Raw genomic sequence first — 23,060 nt, 5'->3', positions numbered from 1 at the left:
AGTCCAGGTCTATTTTTACACCCCTCCCAGGATCTGGGCGCCATGTAAGTCAGGTCAGGATGCACTGCTAACCCTTCTGGCAGAGAACAATGCCAACCACCACTCACAGCCATGAGCACAGGGGATGCAGGATGTGCCCTAACTTTCTTGGCTATGATTTTAAGCTGTTACTACCTTTTGCTTATCAAGTTGCTCATTTACTTCTCAGGTCTAGCTGAGTGTGTTGAATTTTCCTTGAGGGAACTTAAGATTCTCCTTTATTTCCCTGCTGGGGGTGGAAAGCAGCAGACCCCAGAGAGGAATCCCTGTGCTGTCTCAGTTGTCAGATATTGTGTGCAGATTTATTAATGCCTTATTACTTATATAATTCTCTAAAATTGACCTTTTCAATTTTATTTCACAACAGATGTCTGAAGAAATGAGTTTTTATTATCTTTAGAGGTGCAGAGTGCCTCAAGCTATCGTGATTATTAGACTCATAAATGCATGCAAACTCTAAATAAAAATGACCTATAATAAGCTTTTATTCAGTGTTTATGTGTATGCTGCTCTTTGAAATTCCTCAGTGATAATCTGTTTGGAATGTGTATCTACTATAATGTCATGGAAATTCAACAGTGGTCATATTGGGGCTTTACAAGACAGTACTTGAGTGGGACCTTCCCCAGAATCATTGGCAAAAAAAAAATACACAAACACCAACCAAGTCTCTTTTTGCTGAGATTCTGATAAGATCTATTGTTGTTTTGACACTTACTCCCTTTTTGTATTGTGAAACATTCAGCATTGATATGTGAAACATTAACAGTTTTCTTTCAGGAAGATTAGAAGTATATGGTAGAGAAAGAGACATTAGGAAATATTTTATTTTGATTTTAAATTCTCTCTACATACTAAGCGTAGTGCGTGGACAGCCCATTGCCATAAAATCTCAGCTGATGAGAATTAAGATTTCGTAACTAAAGTGTTACTTATCCATGAAATAGTGAGTTAGCAAACAGATAACACATACCAATCCTGATGAAATGTTATATCATTTCCTGTATACCTCTTGTAGTATCATGAATGATCCTCTATTTTTGTATCAGGAGAGTTTCTTAATCTATTTTTGTGTTAATTTTTCTTATTCTCAGTGAATTATATGAGATTTCAAAGAAGAATATAAATTTATGTAATTGAAAAATCCCCCCAAATTTGAGGAAATTACTTAGATTGTGCAGTTATAGGTGTCAAGTCATTTCAGAGTAGTAAAATAGCAGTTTGCTGAAATTTTGGAAATAAATGTCTTTGTATAATAAAGAATCACACAGATAATGTCACTGTCAGTATTTTTAATATTGTGACATATTTATGATATTTTAATTTTGGATGCACTTTGGCTTTCTATTCAGCAAAGCTTAGCTTTTTAAAATGTTTGGAAGTTATTAGAGTTGGCAAATGTACTTGAAAGTAATAAAACAATTTCCATAAACTAGTGTGTAATTCAAGCTTTTCACTGATTCATATCAATTTTTTCATTACTTTTCTGTGTTTTTTGTTGTATTTAACTTTCTGTTAATATTGGAAGAAATTATTTTTCCTTTATGGCTTAGAAAGATTTGCTAAATTTCTTTTTTAAAATTTAGACATGTCTGAAGATGTTTTTCTATTGAGATATTGTCAACATAAAATGAAAAATGCACAGATCTTAAATGTTACGTTTGGTGAGTTTGATACCGTGTAAACATCACCCCAAATAAGATATAGAACATTTCTGTTTCTCCAACAAGTTCCCTCATGCCCCTCTTTCTTAATTTCCACTACCTATTCTCACCTGGAAACCAACTTTTTGGTTTCTGTGGCCACAGATTAAATGTGCCTAAATTGGGATTTCATGTCCTTGTAATCATACAGTATGTACTTTTTGTTCTTGCTTCTTTTGCTTAACATATGTTTTAGATATTCATTTATATTATTGAGTATGTCATAATTTGTTCTTTTTAATTATTGAGTAATACTTCTTTTCTATGGATTTAATAAAACGTATTTACCTACACTGCAGTTGATAAACATTTATGGTTCCAGTTTTTGAATAAGACTGTTATGAATAAGACTGTTAATCCATTCTTTAATGACTTTTTTTGTGGATGTGTATTTTTCATTTTTGTTGATCGTGGAGTCGATGTATATGTAACTTTATGAGCGATTGCCACATCATTTCCTGTGAGCAGTATATGAGAATTCTGGTTATTTCATATCTTATCAACACTTGGTATTAGCAATTTTTTTTCTTTTTTTTTTTTTTTTTTTGAGACAGAGGCTTCCTCTGTCACTCAGGCTGGAGTGCAGTGGCATGATCTCCACTCACTGCAATCTCTATCTCCAGTTCAAGCAATTCTTGTGCCTCTGCCTCCTGGTTAGCTGGGACTACAGGTGTGTGCCACCATGCCTGGCTAATTTTTGTATTTTTAGTAGAGACAGGGTTTTACCATGTTGACCAGGCTGGTCTCAAACTCCTGACCTTAGGTGATCTGTCTGCCTTGGCCTCCCAAAGTGTTGGTATTACAGGTGTAATACCAACATTTATTTTAGCCATTCTATTATGGCTAAAATAAAATAGTAATATCTCATTGTGATTTTAATTTACATTTTCCTGATAACTAATAAAAAAGTTTAAGCACAAGTTTATATGTACACATTGTTTGTTTATCTTCTTTGAAAAAGTATCAGTTCAATCTTATTCATCTGGTTTTTGATTAGTTTGTCTTTTTATTATTTATTTATAAGTTTTATTCTTGGATTCTGATACGAGTCCTTTGTTAGAAATATAAGCAGCCAGTATTTTCTCCCAGCCTGTGGCTTGTTTATTCATTTTCTTAGTGGTATCTTTGATGAGTGGAAAGTTTTAAGATTTGATGAAGTTCAGTTTATCGATTTTGCATCATACAGTTTATGCTTTTTATTTTCTGTCAAAGCTCTCTGTGCCTACCTTAAGCAGCAAAGATATTCTCTTGTGTGGCCTTTATAGATTACTTTTGTGTGCATGATTCATTCTGAATTAATTTTGGTTTATGGAATAAGATAGGGATTGAGGTTATTTTTTTCCCCACATGGATATCCAGTTGCTTCAAAACGATTTGCTATGCAAATACTTTCCTTTCCTCATTGAATTGCTGTGGCAGCTTTGTTGAAAGTCATTTGACCATATATGTATGGTCTGTTTCAAGGCTATCTTTAGGCCAGTACTACAGTTTTGATTACTGCTGAAATATTGATAGAGATTGTATTAATATATGAGTTTAGGGAAAATGGACAAGCAGCTTCTCATCCGTGAGCATGTTGTTTCTTCCATTTATTGGGCCTTTGATTTCTCTTAGTGCTACTTTATGCTTCTCAGTGTAGAAATCTTACATATATTCTCTTTGGCTTATTCCAAAGTATTTTTTGTGCTGTTGTTAATGGTAATTTCTTAAAATTTTATTCTCTTGTTTGTTGCAAGATTTGCCGATTTGTTAACTTTGAGTCTGTTGCTTCCAAGTCACTAATTTTTTTCAACTCCAGCAAACTGCATTTCAGTTTAGTACTGAAAGAATATGGAAGTCAGTTAAAATAAATAAACTGCAAAATTAAACTTAGAACATGCCTATTCTGTTAATTAAGGGGTATCAGCATTTTCTCTACTCGATTGATGAATGCTGTCTTCAGAGGTCCCTGTTTGATTCAGCTGGCATTTTTTGAGACTGTAAGGAAGTTCATGGTTTTTTTGTTTTGTTTTGTTTTTTTTTTGAGACGGAGTTTTGCTCTTGATACCCAGGCTGGAGCGCAATGGCGCGATCTCGGCTCACCGCAATCTCCGCCTCCTGGGTTCAGGCAATTCTCCTGCCTCAGCCTCCTGAGTAGCTGGGATTACAGGCACGCGCCACCGTGCCCAGCTAATTTTTTGTATTAGTAGAGACGGGGTTTCACCATGTTGACCAGGATAGTCTCGATCTCTTGACCTCGTGATCCACCCGCCTCGGCCTCCCAAAGTGCTGGGATTACAGGCTTGAGCCACCGCGCCCGGCCTGTTTTTGTTTTTATATGGCTGTTTCTGGTTCCTTCATTAGGTGGTAATCCCCTAGAATACACAATGCTTTAGCTTACATCTGTCTTTTATTTATAAGTGAATCAATGAAGTGGTACGAGCTTGGGCTCTCAAGAGTAGGAAGGTTTTTGGCTAGTGGGGATTTTAAAAAAAAAGCAAGAAATAAAATAAGACTTGACAACAGGAGGAAAATGACTGTGGTCTTTTGGGGTCATAATGAGTCTGCCTCCCACATGATATCTCAGATTTAGAAATAGTAGAAACAAAATTAACATACACTTTGGGATCAGAAAATCTTTAAACCTAGGATTAGGGGCTTGTTTTCTCATTAGCAATAAAGAAAAATTTCATATTTTAAGAATGTGCGTAATGACACCATTTTATGTGTAGCCCTTTTAATTGAAACTTCTTAAAACATTTAGTGTCTTGCATTCCAATTTTAACTCATAGATATATTTGGACTGGGTTTTAATTTCTCATGGCTGTAAAAACAAACTATCACAAACTTGGTGGTTTCAAATATTTATTCTTTTATAGTTCTGGAGAGTTCCAAAATAATTATAACTGGACTGAGATCAAAGTGTTGGCAGCACTGCACTCCCTCTGGAGGATCTGGTGGAGAATCCATTGCTTGTCTCTTCCAGCTTCTGGAGGGTGCAGGCATTCCTTGACTTGTGGCCACCTCACTCCAGTCTTCAAGGGAAGCATTTCAGATCTCTCTCTGCACTGCCTTCAAATCACCTTCTTCCCTGTGTGTCATATCTCTCTCTACCTCTTTCCATAAGAACACTTTGAATACATTTAGGGCCCAACCAGATAATCCAGCAAAATCTTCCCATTTCATGAACTACAACATAATCACATCTATGAACTCCCTTTTTCCAGATAAAATAACATTTGCAGGTACTGGATATTGGGACTTGATATATTTGGGGGCCATTATCAGCCTACCACAGACAATTATTCCTTTTCTTAGACCTTCACTTTGCTCTGAAAGTTACTGTTAGAACAGATTGGATGGAGGCTTCAAGCATCCCAAATGATAATACTTATTTTCTTGCTATAATTGCCATTTTTTAATGAAATGTACCCATTTAATAAATGTTATAGAATCTGAATAGACTTAAAGCCTCAGATGGTAAGCCACTTATTTCAATTAATCAGTAAAATACCAAATTATGGAAAGAGATTGAATTGTACTTTGACTATCATAGAACTGTATTTGACTCATAATAAAATTTAGTAATATTTTTCAGTTTAAGGCAGCCAGGAATTAATTCCTGGTTTTGTAGGGCTTTCTTAGATTGGTGCATGATCAGGCCTAATCTGTTCTATTCTTCGTTACCAAGTAGACTTCCTATATTGGCCCCTGAGAAATTACCTACCTTTTGATCTTTACCCCTACTCTATAGCTACAAATTTAGAACAAGTTCTCCAGGGCCTTAATGCTTGTGACATACTGATATTAAGAGTTTTCCCATGTAAATGTGTCATAAATGTATCCTGGCATATTTGAATATGTTACATGTAATAACATTTAGTCATACTAAGCTTGTTAGACAAATCTTCCCATAGTGTTAGAGGAATGAGTCAGCTAGAGAACTTCAATGCAGCCAATTCCACTTTGGCTTAGGGATATTGCTTGAATATCCCAACTTATGGATTGCCAAAACCTCAGTATAGAAATAACTTTTATGTGCATCATTTGATAAATCATGGGCAAAGAAGATTAATCAATAAAGCCTTAGTTTCCTTTTCTTCAGTCCTTACATTAGTTTAAATACTTGATAACGGATAGATTTCATAGGAAGGGAGGCAGTTTGCCAAAGGGAAGATGGAAGCCTAATCTTCATTGTTTGCCCTAGAATCTTTCTCCCAGTCTGTGTGATGCTTACCAGGTTCTTCTGTGTAACCAAATACCAGAATAGCATTTATTGTGCTAGAGGGGATCTTCAGCAGTGTGGAGAAGTTCATCAAGAAAATGAATCTATTATTAAGATAGTCTGTGTTTTAATTAAAGCTTACATATTTTACCAATTCTAAATTGAGAATTGAAGTCATTTTGCTTCATGGTATTTGACACAACTTACTGAGTGACTGGCCTTAGCAATTTAGATAATAATCGGCATGGTACTTGCAATTTTTTGGTGCTCCTGATAATGTGTGTAAGGCAGTCAATGAAAGAATATAAATGATTGTACCATTAATTGAGGAATATATCAACCATCCACTTTGATGGGTCATGAAATGTGCATCTCTGGTTATTTGCCTTTTTTTATTGTAAAAACTTGGGGGAAAAAAGTAAGAAATTAAAAAAAAAAAACTATTCTACATTAAAAGGACATTCCTAAGTTTACTGTCAAAGTGATTATTGGAGAAATACTATCTTTTAACCATAGATTCATTTTCTTGATGAACTTCACACTACTGAAGGTCCTCTCTAGCACAGCAAACGCTATTCTGGTATTTGGTTACCTAGAAGAACCTGGTAAGCATGACACCGGGTGGGAATTCCTTATTTACTTAAGAGTAAGAAAATTTACATATTTGAATATGTGCTATTGTTATCCCCAGATTGTTTCAGTGAAATGTCTCTAAATTTAGATAATTGTTTCCCATTTGTTGAGAGATTTCTGAAAAGCAAATGACATATTACTCCTTTCAGAACTGTTAGATAAAAAGAGAAGGGAGAATCGCAGAGAACATAGAAGAAAAGGAGGGAAGGAGATAGGAGAAGTGATAGTAGAAGTGATACTTATTGGATAACTAGTGAGCTACATGTACATGAGCATTTGAGAATTTATGAATTGGCATAAAACTTTCAGGTTTTGACCCAATAGTATAAAGACTTACTGCATGTTGAAAACAAAAATTTTTAGATTTTTTAGAAAATTCACATAAGAAAGGTTCTTTAATGAATTGATTTATATTCAAATATTTGAGTTCTTTAAAGTTATTTCTTACAAATTTGGCCTAGAATAACCAGTTTTCAATAAAAATGTATGCTTGGGAATTTATAACTTTAAAATCTTCAGGGCTGGGGAAGAAGATGAAAGTTGTCATGTTTATAATTAGATATATTTTTATTTAAAGTTATGATTGTATTATCTGATTTCATCAGAACAAACTAGTAGTCAATTTTATAATGCTATCTATAACCAAGCACATTGTATAAGGAAAGCTTCATTCTCTGCGTAGTTTGTGCTCTTCCTGTTTCATGTCCTGCTCCTCTGCACGTACCTATTTCTATTTGTGTTAGTCATCCTCTCTAGGTAAATTGTCCATGATACCAATGATTCTGTGAGCAAATTATCCAGAAAATGCTGTCTTTGCACGTTGTGACAGATCATGTCACTGGTGGATTTATAGCTACTCCAGTGGTCTAATTAACCTGACAGTTGTCTCGTGTACCCAACACTGTTGTCTCACTGCCTTGGCATTTAGTTTTCATCTTCTCATTACCTTCATAACTAAAGCTCAGATTTATATATTTTTTTAATCTCAGCTCTCCCACCCTTATTTTTGATTGGCAGTATCATCCAGATAAACAAAGTACAGATGTACCAGCAGGAACAGTGGAGGAACGTGTACAGAAGTTCATCGAAATTGATCAAGCATGGAAAATTCTAGGGAATGAAGAGACAAAAAGAGAGTATGACCTGCAGCGGTGTGGTAGGTACTTGTGTTGAGGAGCCACAGCATATCGGCAACTCTTAGAAGCACAGTCTGCAGCCATTCTCGGGGAGCATTTTCCAGCATTTGCACCAGGCATTATTGTTGCCTTTATTCCTCCCCTCCATCACTGTTTTTAATTATGCCCTATTCTTAGCAGTGATTATTGTGTATCCATTGAGAAGTTAAAACTACTAGGATGTGCCTTCTTGTGAAGCCTTGAAAGCTACTTTTTATAACATTTGAAAAATGTTTAATTACACATTCTAATTAATATGTCATTTATATTGATATGTTTAAAAACTTTTTTTATTAAAATAAATGCATATGGATTAAAATTTTAATGACTTTTAAGACTATACAGTATAAATGACAATCCAAACAAAGACACTATAGATAGGATGACATCATAAAGCACTCTGCTGCCTTTGAGCTCATTTTAGGCTGGGTTTCATGATTATCTTCAGGATAAACTATTCCTTATGATTCGTATAAATGATATTTTAGGAATGCACATTACCTAAGCAATTTAAAAAGTCATTTCTTTTATGCTTTTTAGAAAATAGCTTCTTAAAACAGTGACAGGCTGTTGTAAGAAAGAGAGAGAGAAATGTAGGTCAGATTTGTCACACATGGACTGCAGTTACATGAAGTGATAGGCTGTCTTTCAGCACTGGCCTAGGGACAGGAGTCCCTCAGCCTTGTGTTTGAACCTTCAATATGTACCCCACATGCTAATGGGAGGAGTCAATAATCAGTTACAGCCCGTGGGGAAAGCACTCAGTCATTCTCTCCAATAGCACATCAGGCTCAGCATCGACTAGGATGTGTTGATAAAATCTGACTGTCTCTGTAGTTGCTTATTGAATCCCCTCCCATGCCTTACAGTGGCACACCATCAAACCTCACAAAATGATTTTGAGGCTTTGTTACTACTCAGGTTATGAAAATTTGATTTGAGAAGCAAGCCTTCATTTTTAAAACACAGCTTTATAAGATAAAGCCAGTGATATTTGTAAGACTTCCCTGTTTATTTTCAGAGGGATTTCTTCAAACAAAATTATTTCTTATAGGATGTGTATGTGATACTTCTGTGTGGAAAGACTTAAACTGTTTATGTTCTGGAGTATTTGTAAGAGTGACTTATTTGTAGTACTAATCAACTCTAAGGCCTTACTACTTTTTAAAAGACTGATGAGCTTAATATTTTCTTAAATATTAAGAACCTGATGCACTGCAGTTACATGATGTGATAGGCTGTCTTTCAGCACTGGCCTAGGGACAGGAGTCCTTCAGCCTTGCAAATAATTTGGATTAATTTTCAAATATGGCTTGAATATTGGGTTCTGCTTTTGCTGGGTGCATAATGAGCATCTGTCTAATGTATTTATTTTTTATATATGTTTGTATTTCTTGCAAAAGAATGTAGAGGTGGCTTCATTTGATAAGTTCTACCCGTAGGTGTATATTTTTAACCTTGGGTCACATAATTTCTATAAAAGAATTGAAACTGATGCACATGAATGTGTTGTATTTTAGAAGAAACCTATGTTCCTAAAGCCACTATGGTCTACTGGAGATGATGATTCTTTCATGTGTTTTTGCACATCCTACCATGTAGGATGCCAGTTTGCTTATGATAAGAATAATTCACACAACGTTTACCCTAAAGAATATAGAGTATATACTTTCAGTGTTGCTCTACTTTTGGGTAGTCCAGAAACAGAAAGAAATAGGAAACTAGGTTAAAAGTGAGCATAGAATTGCATGAAGGAAGGTTTAAGAGATGTCAGAAGACAAATAATCAACATATTCATGCCTTTTTCTTTGTCTTTGAAAGGTCCTTGGAACTGTGAATTTCTTTTGAGCTTTGAGTCCTAGTTTTAAACTCTTAATGGAAGCACACGTGGCCTACTGTGTCACAGAGTACTCCTGTAGGTCATAGATGATGTCACAATGAAGTTTAGACAAACCAAATACTGTGAGAGTTGGACCTGATTCATGATTCAGATAAATAGTTTGGAATTTATACAATATCAATTTACTCTTCAAGTTTTTCAGGCAGCATATTACTGAATTTAGCTGTTCTAGAAGGACAACTTTTCATGACACTTGAGTACCTCAAATTTAAGTACTAAATATTTCCTCCTTTACCAGAGGCTACAAATACTGAGACTACTTTGTTTCAATTTTTTTTTTTTTTTTTTAGGGACATTTTCTTTTTTTTTTTTTTTTTTTTTAAAGAGAGAGAGAATAGGAAGGAGGAAAAAGGAAGAGAAAGAGAGAGAGAGAATGGGGAGGAGGGAGAAGGAAAAGAAAGAGGGAGAGAGATTGGGAGTATTGCTTTCTTGCCCAGGCTAGAATGCAATTTAGTAATGGGTATTGAAAACCTCTTTTATACTGATAATTATACTTAATGATGTAGTCAGGAAGGAATAAGGGAAGAAGATAACAAACAAACAGCCAACCAATATTTAATTTAAACCTATGAAATGCTATGCGATTACTGAGGAGTGATTTACTTCCAATTATATAGTCACCTTTGGAATAGGTGTGAGGTGGTAATGTATGTTTTGTGTATTTGAAGTGGAGAGTTCTATAAATGTTTATTAAGTTTACTTGTTCCGGGTCTGAGTTCAAGTTCTGAATATCCTTGTTAATTTTCTATCTCGTTGATCTATAGAATCGTTAGCTCTTCTTGTTGCATTGATCCTTTTGCCATTATGTAATGTCATTCCTCGCCTCTTTTGATCTTTGTTGCTTTAAAGTCTACTTTATCAGAGGCGAGAATTGCATCTCCTGCTTTTTGTTTATTAGTTTATTTTTACTCTCTGTTTGATTGGTAAATCTTCCTCCTTCTCTCTGAGTCTTTGTGTATTGTTGCATGTAAGATGGGCCCGGATGCAGCATACCGATGGGTTTTGGCTTTTTATCCAATTAAAATATATGTAAGTTTAATACCGGCGTTTGATGCTAGCTGGCTGTTTTGCCCATTAGTTGATGTAAATTTTTTATTGTGTTAAAGTTCTTTGCTTTTTGATATATTTTTGGAAAGGCTGATATTGGTTGTTCCTTTATATGTATAGTGCTTCTTTCAGAAGCTCTTGTAAAGCAGGCCTGGTGGTGGTGAACTCTCTAAGTACTTGTTTGTTCGCAAAAGATTTAATTTTTCCTTCGCTCATAAAGCTTAGTTTGGCTGGATAGGAAATTCTGGGTTGAAAGTTCTTTTCTTTAAGGATGTTAAATATTGGTCCCCACTCTTTTCTGGCTTGTAGGGTTTCTGCTGAGAGATCTGCTGTAAGTCTGATAGGTTTCCCTTTATGGGTAACCTGACCTTTCTCTCTGGCTGCCCTTAGTATTTTCTCCTTCATTTCAACCCTAATAAATCTGGCGATTATGTGCCTTGGGGTTGGTCTTCTTGAAGAATATCTTTGTGGTGTTCTCTGTATTACCTGGAGTTGAATATTACCCTGCCTTGCCAGGTTGGGGAAATTTTCCTGAATGATATCCTGAAGAGTATTTTCCAACTTGGATTCATTCTCTTCATCACATTCAGGTACACCTATCAAACGTAAATTAGGTCTTTTCACATAGTCCCATATTTCCTGGAGACTTTGCTCATTCCTTTTCATCCTTTTTTCTGCATTCTTGTCTTCTCGTTTCATTTCACTGAGCTGGTCCTCGACTTCTGATATCCTTCCTTCTGCTTGATCAATTCGACTGTTTAAACTTGTGCATGCTTCGCGAAGTTCTCGTGTTGTGTTTTTCAGCTCCATCAATTCACTTATATTCTTCTCTAAATTGTCCATTCTCGTTAACATTTCGTCAAACCTTTTTTCAAGGTTCTTAGTTTCTTTGCATTGGGTTAGAACAAGTTCTTTTAATTCACAGAAGTTTCTTATCACCCACGTTTTGAAACCTGCTTCTGTTATTGGAACACACGTGTAATCTATTAAGCCTTGTTCCGTTACTGATGAGGAATTGCAATCCCCTGTAGAGGGAGAGGCATTCTGATTTTGAGTATTCTCTACCTTTTTACGCTGGTTTCTTCCCTTCATTATGTATTTGTCCGTCTGTCGTCTTTATAATTACCGACTTTCTAACTGGGTCTCTGACGTCCAACTTGTTGATTCCCTGCGCCGAAATCTGAGCAATCCACTGAGCCGGCCAAAACAGCGGTGTTAAGATTGATGGTGCTTTTCTGCCCGGGAATCTCCGGACTCTGCACCAAGAACTGGCGTGCTAAGGCACCAGCAAAACCGCCACGCCGGCCACAAGAGTCGCCCTGGCGACCCGTGGAGCTCCTCCACTGGGAATCTCCTGGTCCGTGAGCAACTAATATTCGTCTGAAAGTGTGGCGTCCTCTCGTTCTTTACGCTTTCACTGGGAGGTACGGGCCCGAGCTGCTAATCATCAGCCATCTTGGATCTCTCTCCTGTTTCAATTTTAAATGGAGATTGACCTGTTTAGGTAAGAAGAGTATCCAAATATAACTTGCATTTTTAAACCTTTCATACAAGAGCTATTTTTCAAAGCCCTTATTATAAACCTACTTTCATATTGTTATTTCTTTTGAATATCATTATTAATTTTTTTCTTCTTGACTCATCTTCAGTAAAGTGGCTCCCAAAAGAAGGGAAATGAACTTGAACTTCTCTAACTGAGGATTTAGGTTTGCTAGAAGGAAAACCTTTGAGAGTAATAATTTGTTAAAGACCAGGATAGGTTACCAAGAGAGAGAGAGTTTGTTATAACCAGGTCAAAGCACTCTTTTTTTTCTGGGTCACCCCCTGGGGACATGGAAATGACTTTGTTATACAGAACTTTTTCTACATGTGGTGATAGTTCATTGTAAACCTTTCTTTTCATAGGGCGTGCTTTAAATATGTTTGTTTCCTGCCTACCATTAACTTGCAGTGTAAAATAAAATTGAGCTGTGCAATACTTGGGAAGGAGGTAGGAAATACTTTATTGGCTGGTCTCGAATGCTTTCTCATGTTTAACAGCTCCATATTGGTGCTCTGTCTTAAGGAAAGCCTCATCAATATTGCCCACAGCCAGATATTTATCTAAAAGATAATTTAAAGGAGTACTTGATATCCATAGTTCTTTTCTTCTCAAAAGAAGAATACATTCTCAAATGTATTCTTTCCAATAAAGAAAAAGTCATACTCCAGGGCAGATAACCTAAAGTATTGCACATATGTTTGTTTCTCCCTCATTTCTACTTCTGTATGCTTAGTTGACATTTTAGGGCAACGTTGGCCAGGTTGAAGAAAAGTAAATTTAAGAAAAGGATGAGTAATAATTAGTTCCCAGAGATTATACATTTTGAAAGCAATGTTAAGTAGTGAATTTAATCAATTAGTTTCAGTTGGCATATTTACCTTATTGTTTCTGAGGATGCTTCCAAAGGCTGCTTCCAGTGTTCCCTTGAAAGGCATGTAGTTATTCAAGATTAGGCTTTGCATTTCAACCAGATGAGCACTTTGGAGAACCCTTTCAGGATTTATAAAATGTTCACATGAATAATATCTGTTGAATAGATTTTGGTGCCTTTATAAATCTTGTGGGGAGCTGTCCTTATATATTAAGCACACTAAAAACACATCAGAAGTATATCATGGGAAAATAACAGTTGTCATGATTCAATGGCTTTGTAATGTGAAAGTCACACAGATCTCTAATGTCTTAGTGGCTCTATAGAGTGACACAGCTTATGAGTGAAGATACTTCTCTGTGATCTGAAGAGTAACAAACCTTCAAATAAAGTTACTCAGATTAAATAGTGTTTTTTAAAAAAATAGATTGTGTTTGGAATCCTTGCTGATATATTATTTTATATTAAGATATATCTTGGTTCTCTGTTAGTGAATTATTTTGGTAATGTGGAAACCTTCACTTTACATAAGGATACCCAAAAAGCCTGGCTCAGAGGGGGTTGGGCCAGACACTGTAAAGTGAGTGTGCGTTTGCTCAAAGCTAATCAGCTACTCTGCTTAGGTAGTTACAAGAGGTCATTTCTAGTTTGTATTACACAGTTTACGCCATCCTTTTATTAGGGTAAATATTTGGGAAGATAGGCAAATAAATGGAAGCAAATAAATGGAATGGAAGATGAGCAAATCTGAAAACAAATGAGGAACATACCTTACACCTCACCAACATGTGTCAGATAAATCAACATGTAATTCCTTAAACTCAAAATAAGAATCCTTCCTGTAAAGCATGTTAATGTTATAGAAACTCCGTAAGAGGGAAAATCTAGATAATCTGAATTTTGGTTAACTGTTAGGAATAATGACTTAAGGCCAATAGATATTTGTGTAATTATGTCCTAAAGCTGACCCTTACAAAATACTTGAATTCGTGAGATTAGTGTTTCAATTTACGGTCATAATATTTCCATTTGATTTTAGGAATTTCAAAATTGGTTGTAAAAATTTGCTTCAGGTAAAACTTGGGAGATAAGCATCGGGGGGTATTTTTTTTGGTGACCGTTTCTGAGAAAAGTAAGTATGTGAAATGATGCAGAAAATTCATCTGGACAGTTGGGGACTGGCTTTATCTTGAGTGGGAAAAGAGAGTATATAGATCCTGTGCAGGTTCCCTGGCCCCGACTTACTTGTTGCAAGAAGATGACTACTCACATTACTTGCTACTTTTACTTGAATGCAAATAACTGTTTTTGCAATGAAAATGTATTTTAAGATCATTTCTCATTGGTTTTGAATAAAAATTTTGGCTAGTTTCAAATAATGCCCATAGAAAACTATGGGCAAGAGTATAGTTAACAATTCTGTGACATTTGAACACACTTGGGAGTTCTGATTTAATAACGGAGAAGTGTAAGATTTTAGGAAGTTTTTCTTTCCAACTTTAACCTCTCTCCCAACTTCCACTTGGTTACTTGACCCAATTGAAATCAGTGTGTCCAAAATCAAGACTGACTGAGTCACCTTTCTTATTTTTTCTTCAACCTTGGTTTCATATTACACTCTGGTTACTTCTACTTTGCTCCATTTACAGTCAATGAATCAGAAATACCAGTTGACATTTATTCTTTTTAAATGTTGTTTCCCTGTGTGAGCTTTTTATTATCACAGCTACCACAGTAGTCCATCCCCAGATTATAACACTTACCCAGATTATTTCCATCACTGCTAATTGGCCTTCCATTCTCTGTTGCTGCCTTCTCCCACAGTACTTTACATTTTGATTGATCTAGCAGCTTTCTTTATTCTCACTCCTCTATTTAAGAACATTTATAACCCTATACCCTCCGAAAACAACACCTACCCATTCATCTGGAATTTAAATGGGACAGAAGCTTTTAAGCTTGTCCCTGCTACTTTTTCCGACTTCATTACCTGTTTCAAACCTAATGTGAATTTTGTCCTCTGGTTCATTTAGGGGCTCCCAGACACACATCTGTTTATACTATTTGTTATTAATCAGAACCACTCTCCTGTTCTGATTCTTATTCTTTGTTCAAGGTCCAACTTAGGTCTTACCATCTCCCCTACCCCTAACTCCCCACCACCCACCGGAGCCTTCTGGTATTCTAGTCCATCATCATTTGTGCCCTCTGAACTAAAGCCACATAATTATTTTGAACTTTTTTTCTTCTGGTTCCTATCATTTGGTTAATGTTTGATATTTTGGAAGGACTGAAAATTATATAGACTATGACTTTGATAAAAATGCGTCCATTTTATTGGGACCTACAGTAAGAAAGTACATGAGACTCAACACTTCTATAAATCCAAAGTCAGGAGTTGCTGCTTTCCTACATTGTGGTACTTGAGGCATTTTTCTCCTACCAATAATGGATCGGATTTTAGTCATTTTCTTATGGTCTGGTATAAATAGCCAACACAAACACTGAGAAATAACAGCAGTTTTAAAATAACTGTCATTTTTATTAAGCACTAGAATTGTGGTAATTCTTTTAAACATTGTTTAACAACCTTGTAAGGAAGGTATTAATATCTGTTTTTCAGAGACTGAATCTAAGACTTAGGTTAAGTAATTTGACTAAGGTCACATAAAGTAGTTGATGGGTGGGGGGGATTTCAAAGCCATTTTTTTCCTCAATCACTATGCTAGGTTTCCAAGTTTTGTATGAGTTGTGTACAATCTACTATTTGTAGTTCCAAATAGTCATGTATGAGGGATATTTGAGGGTCAGAACAAGAGACCAGGACTACTTCTGCTGCTCTTTTACCTGTTTTGTATTGAAGCAGAAAGAAATCAGTTTCTGGGTTTCATTTGGTACCTTCAATGACCACTGGGTTTACATACAGTTTATAAAAGCTCCACAATTATTCAGGTTCATAATCAGGTCCCAAGTTTGTAGTTTTTCTTCAGTGTGGAAAGCCTTGTAATTATGACTCTTCAGTTTCATCTGGGAAAGGATTATAAGGTTTATGACTTAAAAGAACAGGCTTCAAATTAGATGTTGCCTGTTTCTCAATCTCTTATCAAGGTAGAGAATTTTTCAAGAACGGAGAGGCATGTTAAAGACAAGGAAACTGATTATGTTCCAGTTAGTTCTAACATAAAAAATTAATTATGTATAGTGAAGTGTTTTTTTAAGAATGAGGTGATGGTTTAAAATTAAACTACTTGGTTTTAAGATAGTAAGATACTGAGATCTAAAGGAGAAAAACTGCTGTTTATTTGTAACTTACACGCAGATGTCTTTAGTTTGAAATAAACTTTAAACATTTGAAATGGCATAAAAATAAACACAGTGGACTAATTTTAAATGAGAGCATTGTGGGGTTGAGATGATCATGTGAATAACCTGACATTGCCTCACATGAATTATATGGACAGAGCTGCAGGTGGACTTGATCTTTTGGTCACTGTGGGGTTGAATGAGACTTCGAAATGTCTCAGCCATAATGAATAAAGTTAAATTCTTCTCCCCTGTAGCTTTTTGTTGCTGTTATTTTTTATTTTTACTTTATTTTTTAAATTGTAGCTACAGATAGAAAAGGTTTCCTGGGATTAGGAAGTGTAATTATTTAGGCATGAAACAAAGAGTTGTTTTAGAAATTTTACTATCATTAGGAGGAAGCTTAAAAAGACAGGAATTCTATTGTCTTGTAAGAAGTAAGAAATATTTATTGATTCCCAAATGGAGCTGAAAAAAAACCTTTCCTCTTTTAGAAAGTTGTGAATGACCCAGCGAGAGCTCTAGTAAGCTTTACTGAACCAAGCTGCTAATAGTTATTTAATGTTATTCTTCAGTGTGAAAGAATCTCCGTAGATTTTCCTTTTAATCTCTTTGAATTGCAGGCTCATAAACCTCTCTGATGAGTCCTGCCAGTGTTTTCTTAGATCCCACTGTTGAGACAATGGAGCCACAGAATTCTTTCACCTCTTGTTGTCAGACAAATCCAATAGAACACAAGGTCAGAAGGGCCTATACTTCTAAAGGTTGAAAGATTCTTTTTCAAGTAACCACATACATTATTTGTTAACATTATATTTCTCAAGAACCTCTCTTTATAATGTACTGACTTCTGTATGTAAATAGATTTGGAAGTTTTTCTTGTCTCCATATTTGGCTAAGCTTATGAGCACAGCACAGGGTGTGAACAGACCTTAGTGTTCCTAGATACCTTAGAAAAAGTTGAACCCATTTACTTCAAAAGAATCAGGAATCTTTTAGTATCATTGGACTCACTGTAATAGTATACCACATGCCAGACAATGCTTTTTCTTTCCAAATGGCTGGTTTTTTTTTTTTAATGTTTATTACCATTCTGTATCAAAAATTCCAGATTTAATGTCTTGGATCTGTTCATTTAATTAAATCACTCTCTAAATCAGTTTATGTTTTCCCAACGCTTTTAGTAGTGTCATGTTAATAGGAGAATTTTAAGAGATAGGATTTACCTTTCTAGATACCTATTAAAATGTTTTATTACAAGAGAAAAATATTTATAATATGTAATACTACAAAAGAATACTAATTTATCTGTTTTGAAAATGCCATGCCTGATTAGTAGACAATTATTAAAGCTAATTACAGCTTCCTTTAAGTTACTTTAGAGGATGGGAAGAATTAAGTTTTTTAATTATAACCACAATGGTAGCCAAGCAGAGATCATTGTTTAAAAAGAAAAAAAAAAAACAGTGATTTGTTTGTGCTCCTTCTTTGTAATTGTAGTGGGGTTTGAGGAGAGGGAATTTGCTGTTGCCCCATCCCTGGACACCTGCCTCTCAACAAAGGATCTTGGTCACCCCCCACCGCCCACATTTAGATTCACCTTTTACTTGTGTGTACCACGTCTGCTCATTATACAGTTCTCCAGGGATTCAATTTTCCCCTGAGTTAATCACCCCTAGCCTTTTTCAGAAATTGTTAGATTACCATCCTTTCAAAGAATACTCACTTTATCAGTCTATTCTTTTTCTCCTTTTATTTTCTTATTTCTATTTAAAATGTAGCCATAAATAGAGTCTCAACACACTATCTTTAAAACTTAAAAAAATATAATCCATACAGAGAAGTGCATAAATCTAAGTGTGTAGCTTGATGGATTTTCACAGTGAACACACCCATTTAACCAGAAAGCCTCTGTTTTTTTGTTTGTTTGTTTTTGAGACCGAGTCTTGCTCTGTCACCCAGGCTGGAGTGCAGTGGCAGGATCTTGGCTCACTGCAACCCCCACCTCCTGGGTTCAAGCACTTCTCCTGCCTCAGCCTCCTGAGTAGCTGGGACTACAGGTGCATGCCACCAAGCCTGGCTAATTTTTGTATTTTTATTAGAGATGGGGTTTCACATATTGGTCAGGCTGGTCTCAAACTCCCAACCTCAGGTGATCCACCCACCTCGACCTCCCAAAGTGTTGGGATTACAGGCATGAGCCACGGTGCCCAACCCAGAAAGACTTTTGTGACTTTTTCCAGTTACCACTGACTCCCCATTTCCCCCAACATCATAGGGTAGTTTTGCCAGTTACATCTCATGTAATGGAAATGATACGGTATGTTATCTTTTTCATCTGATATTAGTTTTTTAAAACCAGAATCCCTACAGGAACTTGGATTGTTTGTGCCCATAGTATTGAATAATCAGGTCAACATACAGATATTTAGACAGCCACAGAATATGAAAATATTTTAATATACTCCTTGTAACTCTACTCTGACCTCGGGCAAGGTACTAACCCTTTTTATGTATTCTCTTTTCCTATTTACCATGAGATATGGTCTAAGCTAATCTTTTAACCAAGAAATAGGTAGCTACTCTAAAGTTCCTATGCATAGAGATGAAGAAAAAATAGTAATAAAACTGTGAAAGCCACTTTTTGAGTAGGTGGAATAATAGGAATGGTTACACATGAAATAGTAACTATGTGAGAATAACAACAGTTTCCCAGTAGATTGGCAGTTATATTTGCAAGTAATTTCTAATTTATTATTTTTAAATAAAAATGGCATCATGGATCTATTTGAATAGCTTGTCTTTTTGTACAATTAATATATTACAGGCGTTCAAGATAGGTAAGATTAAGAAAGCTGATTCATCTTGTCATTATTTCAGCCTTGTCTGATTTGCTTTGATTGATTTCAAAATTCTTAAAATATCTATAAGATACCCTGGAATATAGGCAACTCCATTATAAATTTATTATACCTGTTTTTCCCCTAAATAGGATTTAAGTGTCAATTATTACCCCCATTCCTTAAATCTGAAACAGTGTTTAATCTTCCAATGCTAGCAAACAACCCTGGTCCTTCTGAGTAAGAAATTAAAATGTGATTAAGATTTTTGTCCCCATTCATGAGAATTATAGATAGAATTTTTTAAAATTAGGAATATCTGAATAGCATATAGCCTACTATACTTTACATAGAATGTGGAAATTAAATTGTTTTGTTCAGAAATTACTTAGCATACAGATAGATTCTGCATAAGCTATCCAGTAGACATACAGAGATGGAGGAAGAATCTCTGACCACTGGGCGAAATCCTTATCTTTGGATCTTAAGGACAGTCTAATAGACTACTGGTACCCAATAAATATGAACTGGTATAATATGTGATATACTTTAATAGAAAACCATGGTGAGTTCAAAATATTGTATAACCTTTTTATCTACTTTAAAATTATGTAACTTACTAATAAATTTTGAACAGGCAGTTATTAAATATAATTAAATTTCGGGCATTCACATCACAGAACAAAGGGAAGCATTCTCAGCAGGTGAACAAGAGACTAGTAAGACAGCTAAAGGAAATTTTATTGGGGTGAGGAGTGGATTTTAGTAGGGTTTTTTGTTTTCTTCTTAAATATTATTTACTTCTAGAAAAACAATACAAGTATACAGGAAATACAACATGCCTTTAAAAACAAAGACAAATGCTACCCATCTTTGGTTGCCGTCTTTGACCCAAAGAACACGTCGTTTAAGCAATAGAGTAGATGCTCCTGTTACAAATTTAGGTGGAATTCCAGGCTTCCTTGGACCTTCCATCTGCAGCAAAAACTTAGGTCCAGGAAACAGCAATGGAACATCAACACAATACATTTGTGTTGTGGGGTTACTGAAATACTGAAATAATTACTACTTTAAGTTACTTAATCTCTTGCAAACAATCATATGTAAAAGTGATTAATAGCCTTTTACATTTGGATAGAGCTTTATTTTTTAAAGCACTTTTAGTGTGGTCTCACTTAATATGGAGAACACCTTTTTATTAGTCTGTCTCAGCTGCCATAACAAAATACCATAGACTGGGTGGCTTAAACGAAATTTATTTCTCATGGTTCTGGAGGCTAGCAAGTCCAAGATCAAGGTGCTGGTTGACTCAGTTTCTGATGAGGGCTCTTTTCCTGGCTTGCAGGCAGCCTCCTCCTTGCTGTGCCTTCATATGGCCTTCCTCTGTGTATGGGTGCATGTGTAAAGAGATTGGTCTCTCTTCCTTCCCTTTAAGGCCACTAGTCCTATTGGATTAGAACCCCACTTTTATGACTCCATTTAACCTTAATTACCTCCTAAAAGCCCTATGTCCAAGAACAGTCAAATTAGAGAAATGCCATATCAAAACCACAATGAGATACCATCTCACACCAGTTAGAATGGCGATCATTAAAATGTCAGGAAACATCAGATGCTGGAGAGGATGTGGAGAAATAGAAATGCTTTTACACTGTTGTTGGGAATGTAAATTAGTTCAGCCATTGTGGAAGACGGTGTGACAATTCCTCAATGATCTAGAATCAGAAATACCATTTGACCAAGCAATCCCATTCCTGGGTATATACCCAAAGGATTATAAATCATTCTACTACAAAGACACATGCATACATATGTTTACTGCAGCACTGTTTACAATAGCAAAGACTTGGAATCAACCCAAATGCCCATCAGTGATAGATTGGATAAAGAAAATGTGGCACATATACACCATGGAATACTGTGCAACCATAAAAAAGGATGAGTTCATGTCCTTTGCAGGGACATGAATTAAGCTGGAAACCATCATTCTCAGCAAACTAACACAAAAACAGAAAACCAAACACCATATGTTCTCACTCATAAGTGGGAGTTGAACAATGAGAACACATGGACATAGGAAGGGGAACATCACACACTGGGGCCTGTAAAGCGGTGGGGGGCTTAGGGCGAGATAGCATTAGGGGAAATAGCTAGATGATGGGTTGATGGATGCAGCAAACCACCATGGTACGTGTATACCTGTGTAACAAACCTGCATGTATCCCAGAACTTAAAGTATAATAATAATTATATATACACACACACACACACACACACACACACACATTAAAAAAAAAGAACAGTCAAATTATGGGCTAGGGCTTCAACATGAATTTGAGGGGGACACAATTCAGTCAACAGCAACCCTCCCAAAGCAGATAAGGAAGACATAACTACTGTTTTAGAGATGAACAAACTGATACACCTACTGTTAGAAAGTTAGTAAAATATTGTAACTAAGGTTCAGATAGTTATTTTTATCCAACTCCACATTGCTTTCTTAGTTCCATAATATCTGACAAAAAACAAACACACAAAAAAACATTGCCCTATTGCTTACAAAATAGAGGTCACTAGTAGATTGCAGAGAATCATCAAAATTAACTTCATGCTTTTCCATGTTGCATAGTTGTGAAAAATGGAATTTTTGACTTAAAATTTATAAGAAATGCTATGCTCTAGATTTTTCAGTCATCTGAAGTCAGGTTGCTTTAACACTGCTGTCAAGAGTACTATTGCTGTCAGAGTACTAAGTGAAGTTTTTTTTTTCTTTTTTTTTTTATTGTACTTTAGGTTCTGGGTTACATGTGCAGATCATGCAGCATTGTTGCATAGGTACATACATGGCAAGGTGGTTTGCCGCTTCCATCCCCCCTGTCACCTAGATCTGGCATTTCTCCACATGTTCTCTCTCCCCAACCTCCCCACCCCCTGCTGTCCTTCCCCTAGCCCCCACCAACAGACCCCAGTGTGTGATGCTCCCCTCCCTGTGTCCATGTTTTCATTGTTCAACACTCACGTATGAGTGAGAATATGCAGTGTTTGATTTTTTATTCTTCCAGATTCATCCATGTCCCTACAAAGGACACAAACTCGTCGTTTTCTATGGTTGCATAGTATTCCATGGTGTATATGTGCCACATTTTCCTTGTCCAGTCTATCATTGATGGGCATTTGGGTTGGTTCCAGTTAAGTGGGAAGTTAGAATTGTAGTGACCAGGCTGGGGTTGCCTTTTTAGCATTCTTCATGGTTACAGTTAAAGTATCACGTTTTATAATTAAGTGTCATGTTTTATGTTTTACAGAAGATAATCTAAGAAGTATAGGACCAGTAGACGCTCAAGTATATCTTGAAGAAATGTCTTGCAATGAAGGTTGGAAATTTTTTTTTCTCTTGACAACATTAAAAAACAGGAATTTTCTCTAAGGAAAAAATCTCATTGGATATTTGGAATCTTACAAAGAAATAATAGTGTAGCTTTCCATATATATGTGGTGAGTGTTTCTATTTGGAGTATTTCTGTTTAATTGTAAACTTTATTTATACTGATTGATGTCCTCCTATATGACTCATTTCCAATTATTTTTATATTCTAATTAGATGTTAGGATAAAGTTTCTTAAGGGTTGTTTTTTACTTTAGTTTTTGCATTAGTTGTCTGTATAGTATGGTAAATAATGTCAAACAAGATATTTTTTTTCATTCCTTTTAATGTTGACAAGATGAATTCCTATTAGAATTTTTTGTTTTCTCTTTATATAAGATCATAAACTGTTAGGGCAGGGCTTTTAAGTTATACTTG

At 35.6% G+C, this 23,060-nt stretch overlaps 1 protein-coding gene across 4 annotated transcripts in view; it reads left to right on the top strand.

The window, feature by feature from the left end:
* DNAJC24 (DnaJ heat shock protein family (Hsp40) member C24) overlaps window positions 1–23,060 on the top strand; it is a 76,540-nt gene that overhangs the window by 32,918 nt on the left and 20,562 nt on the right. For all 4 annotated transcript variants that reach the window (XM_012452270.3, XM_012452271.2, XM_012452269.3 and 1 more), the window contains exons 3-4: window positions 7,597–7,735; window positions 22,564–22,632. In XM_012452270.3, the coding sequence (XP_012307693.1) occupies window positions 7,597–7,735; window positions 22,564–22,632 (208 nt within the window). The remainder of the gene's footprint in view (window positions 1–7,596; window positions 7,736–22,563; window positions 22,633–23,060) is intronic.

This window comes from Aotus nancymaae, unplaced genomic scaffold, assembly GCF_030222135.1.
Source record: "Aotus nancymaae isolate 86718 unplaced genomic scaffold, 86718_ANA_hifiasm-v0.15.2.pri h1tg000059l, whole genome shotgun sequence".
NCBI lineage: Eukaryota > Metazoa > Chordata > Mammalia > Primates > Aotidae > Aotus > Aotus nancymaae.
The sequence above is the reverse complement of the archived record's forward strand: the minus strand, read 5'-3'. Positions and strand labels throughout refer to the sequence as shown.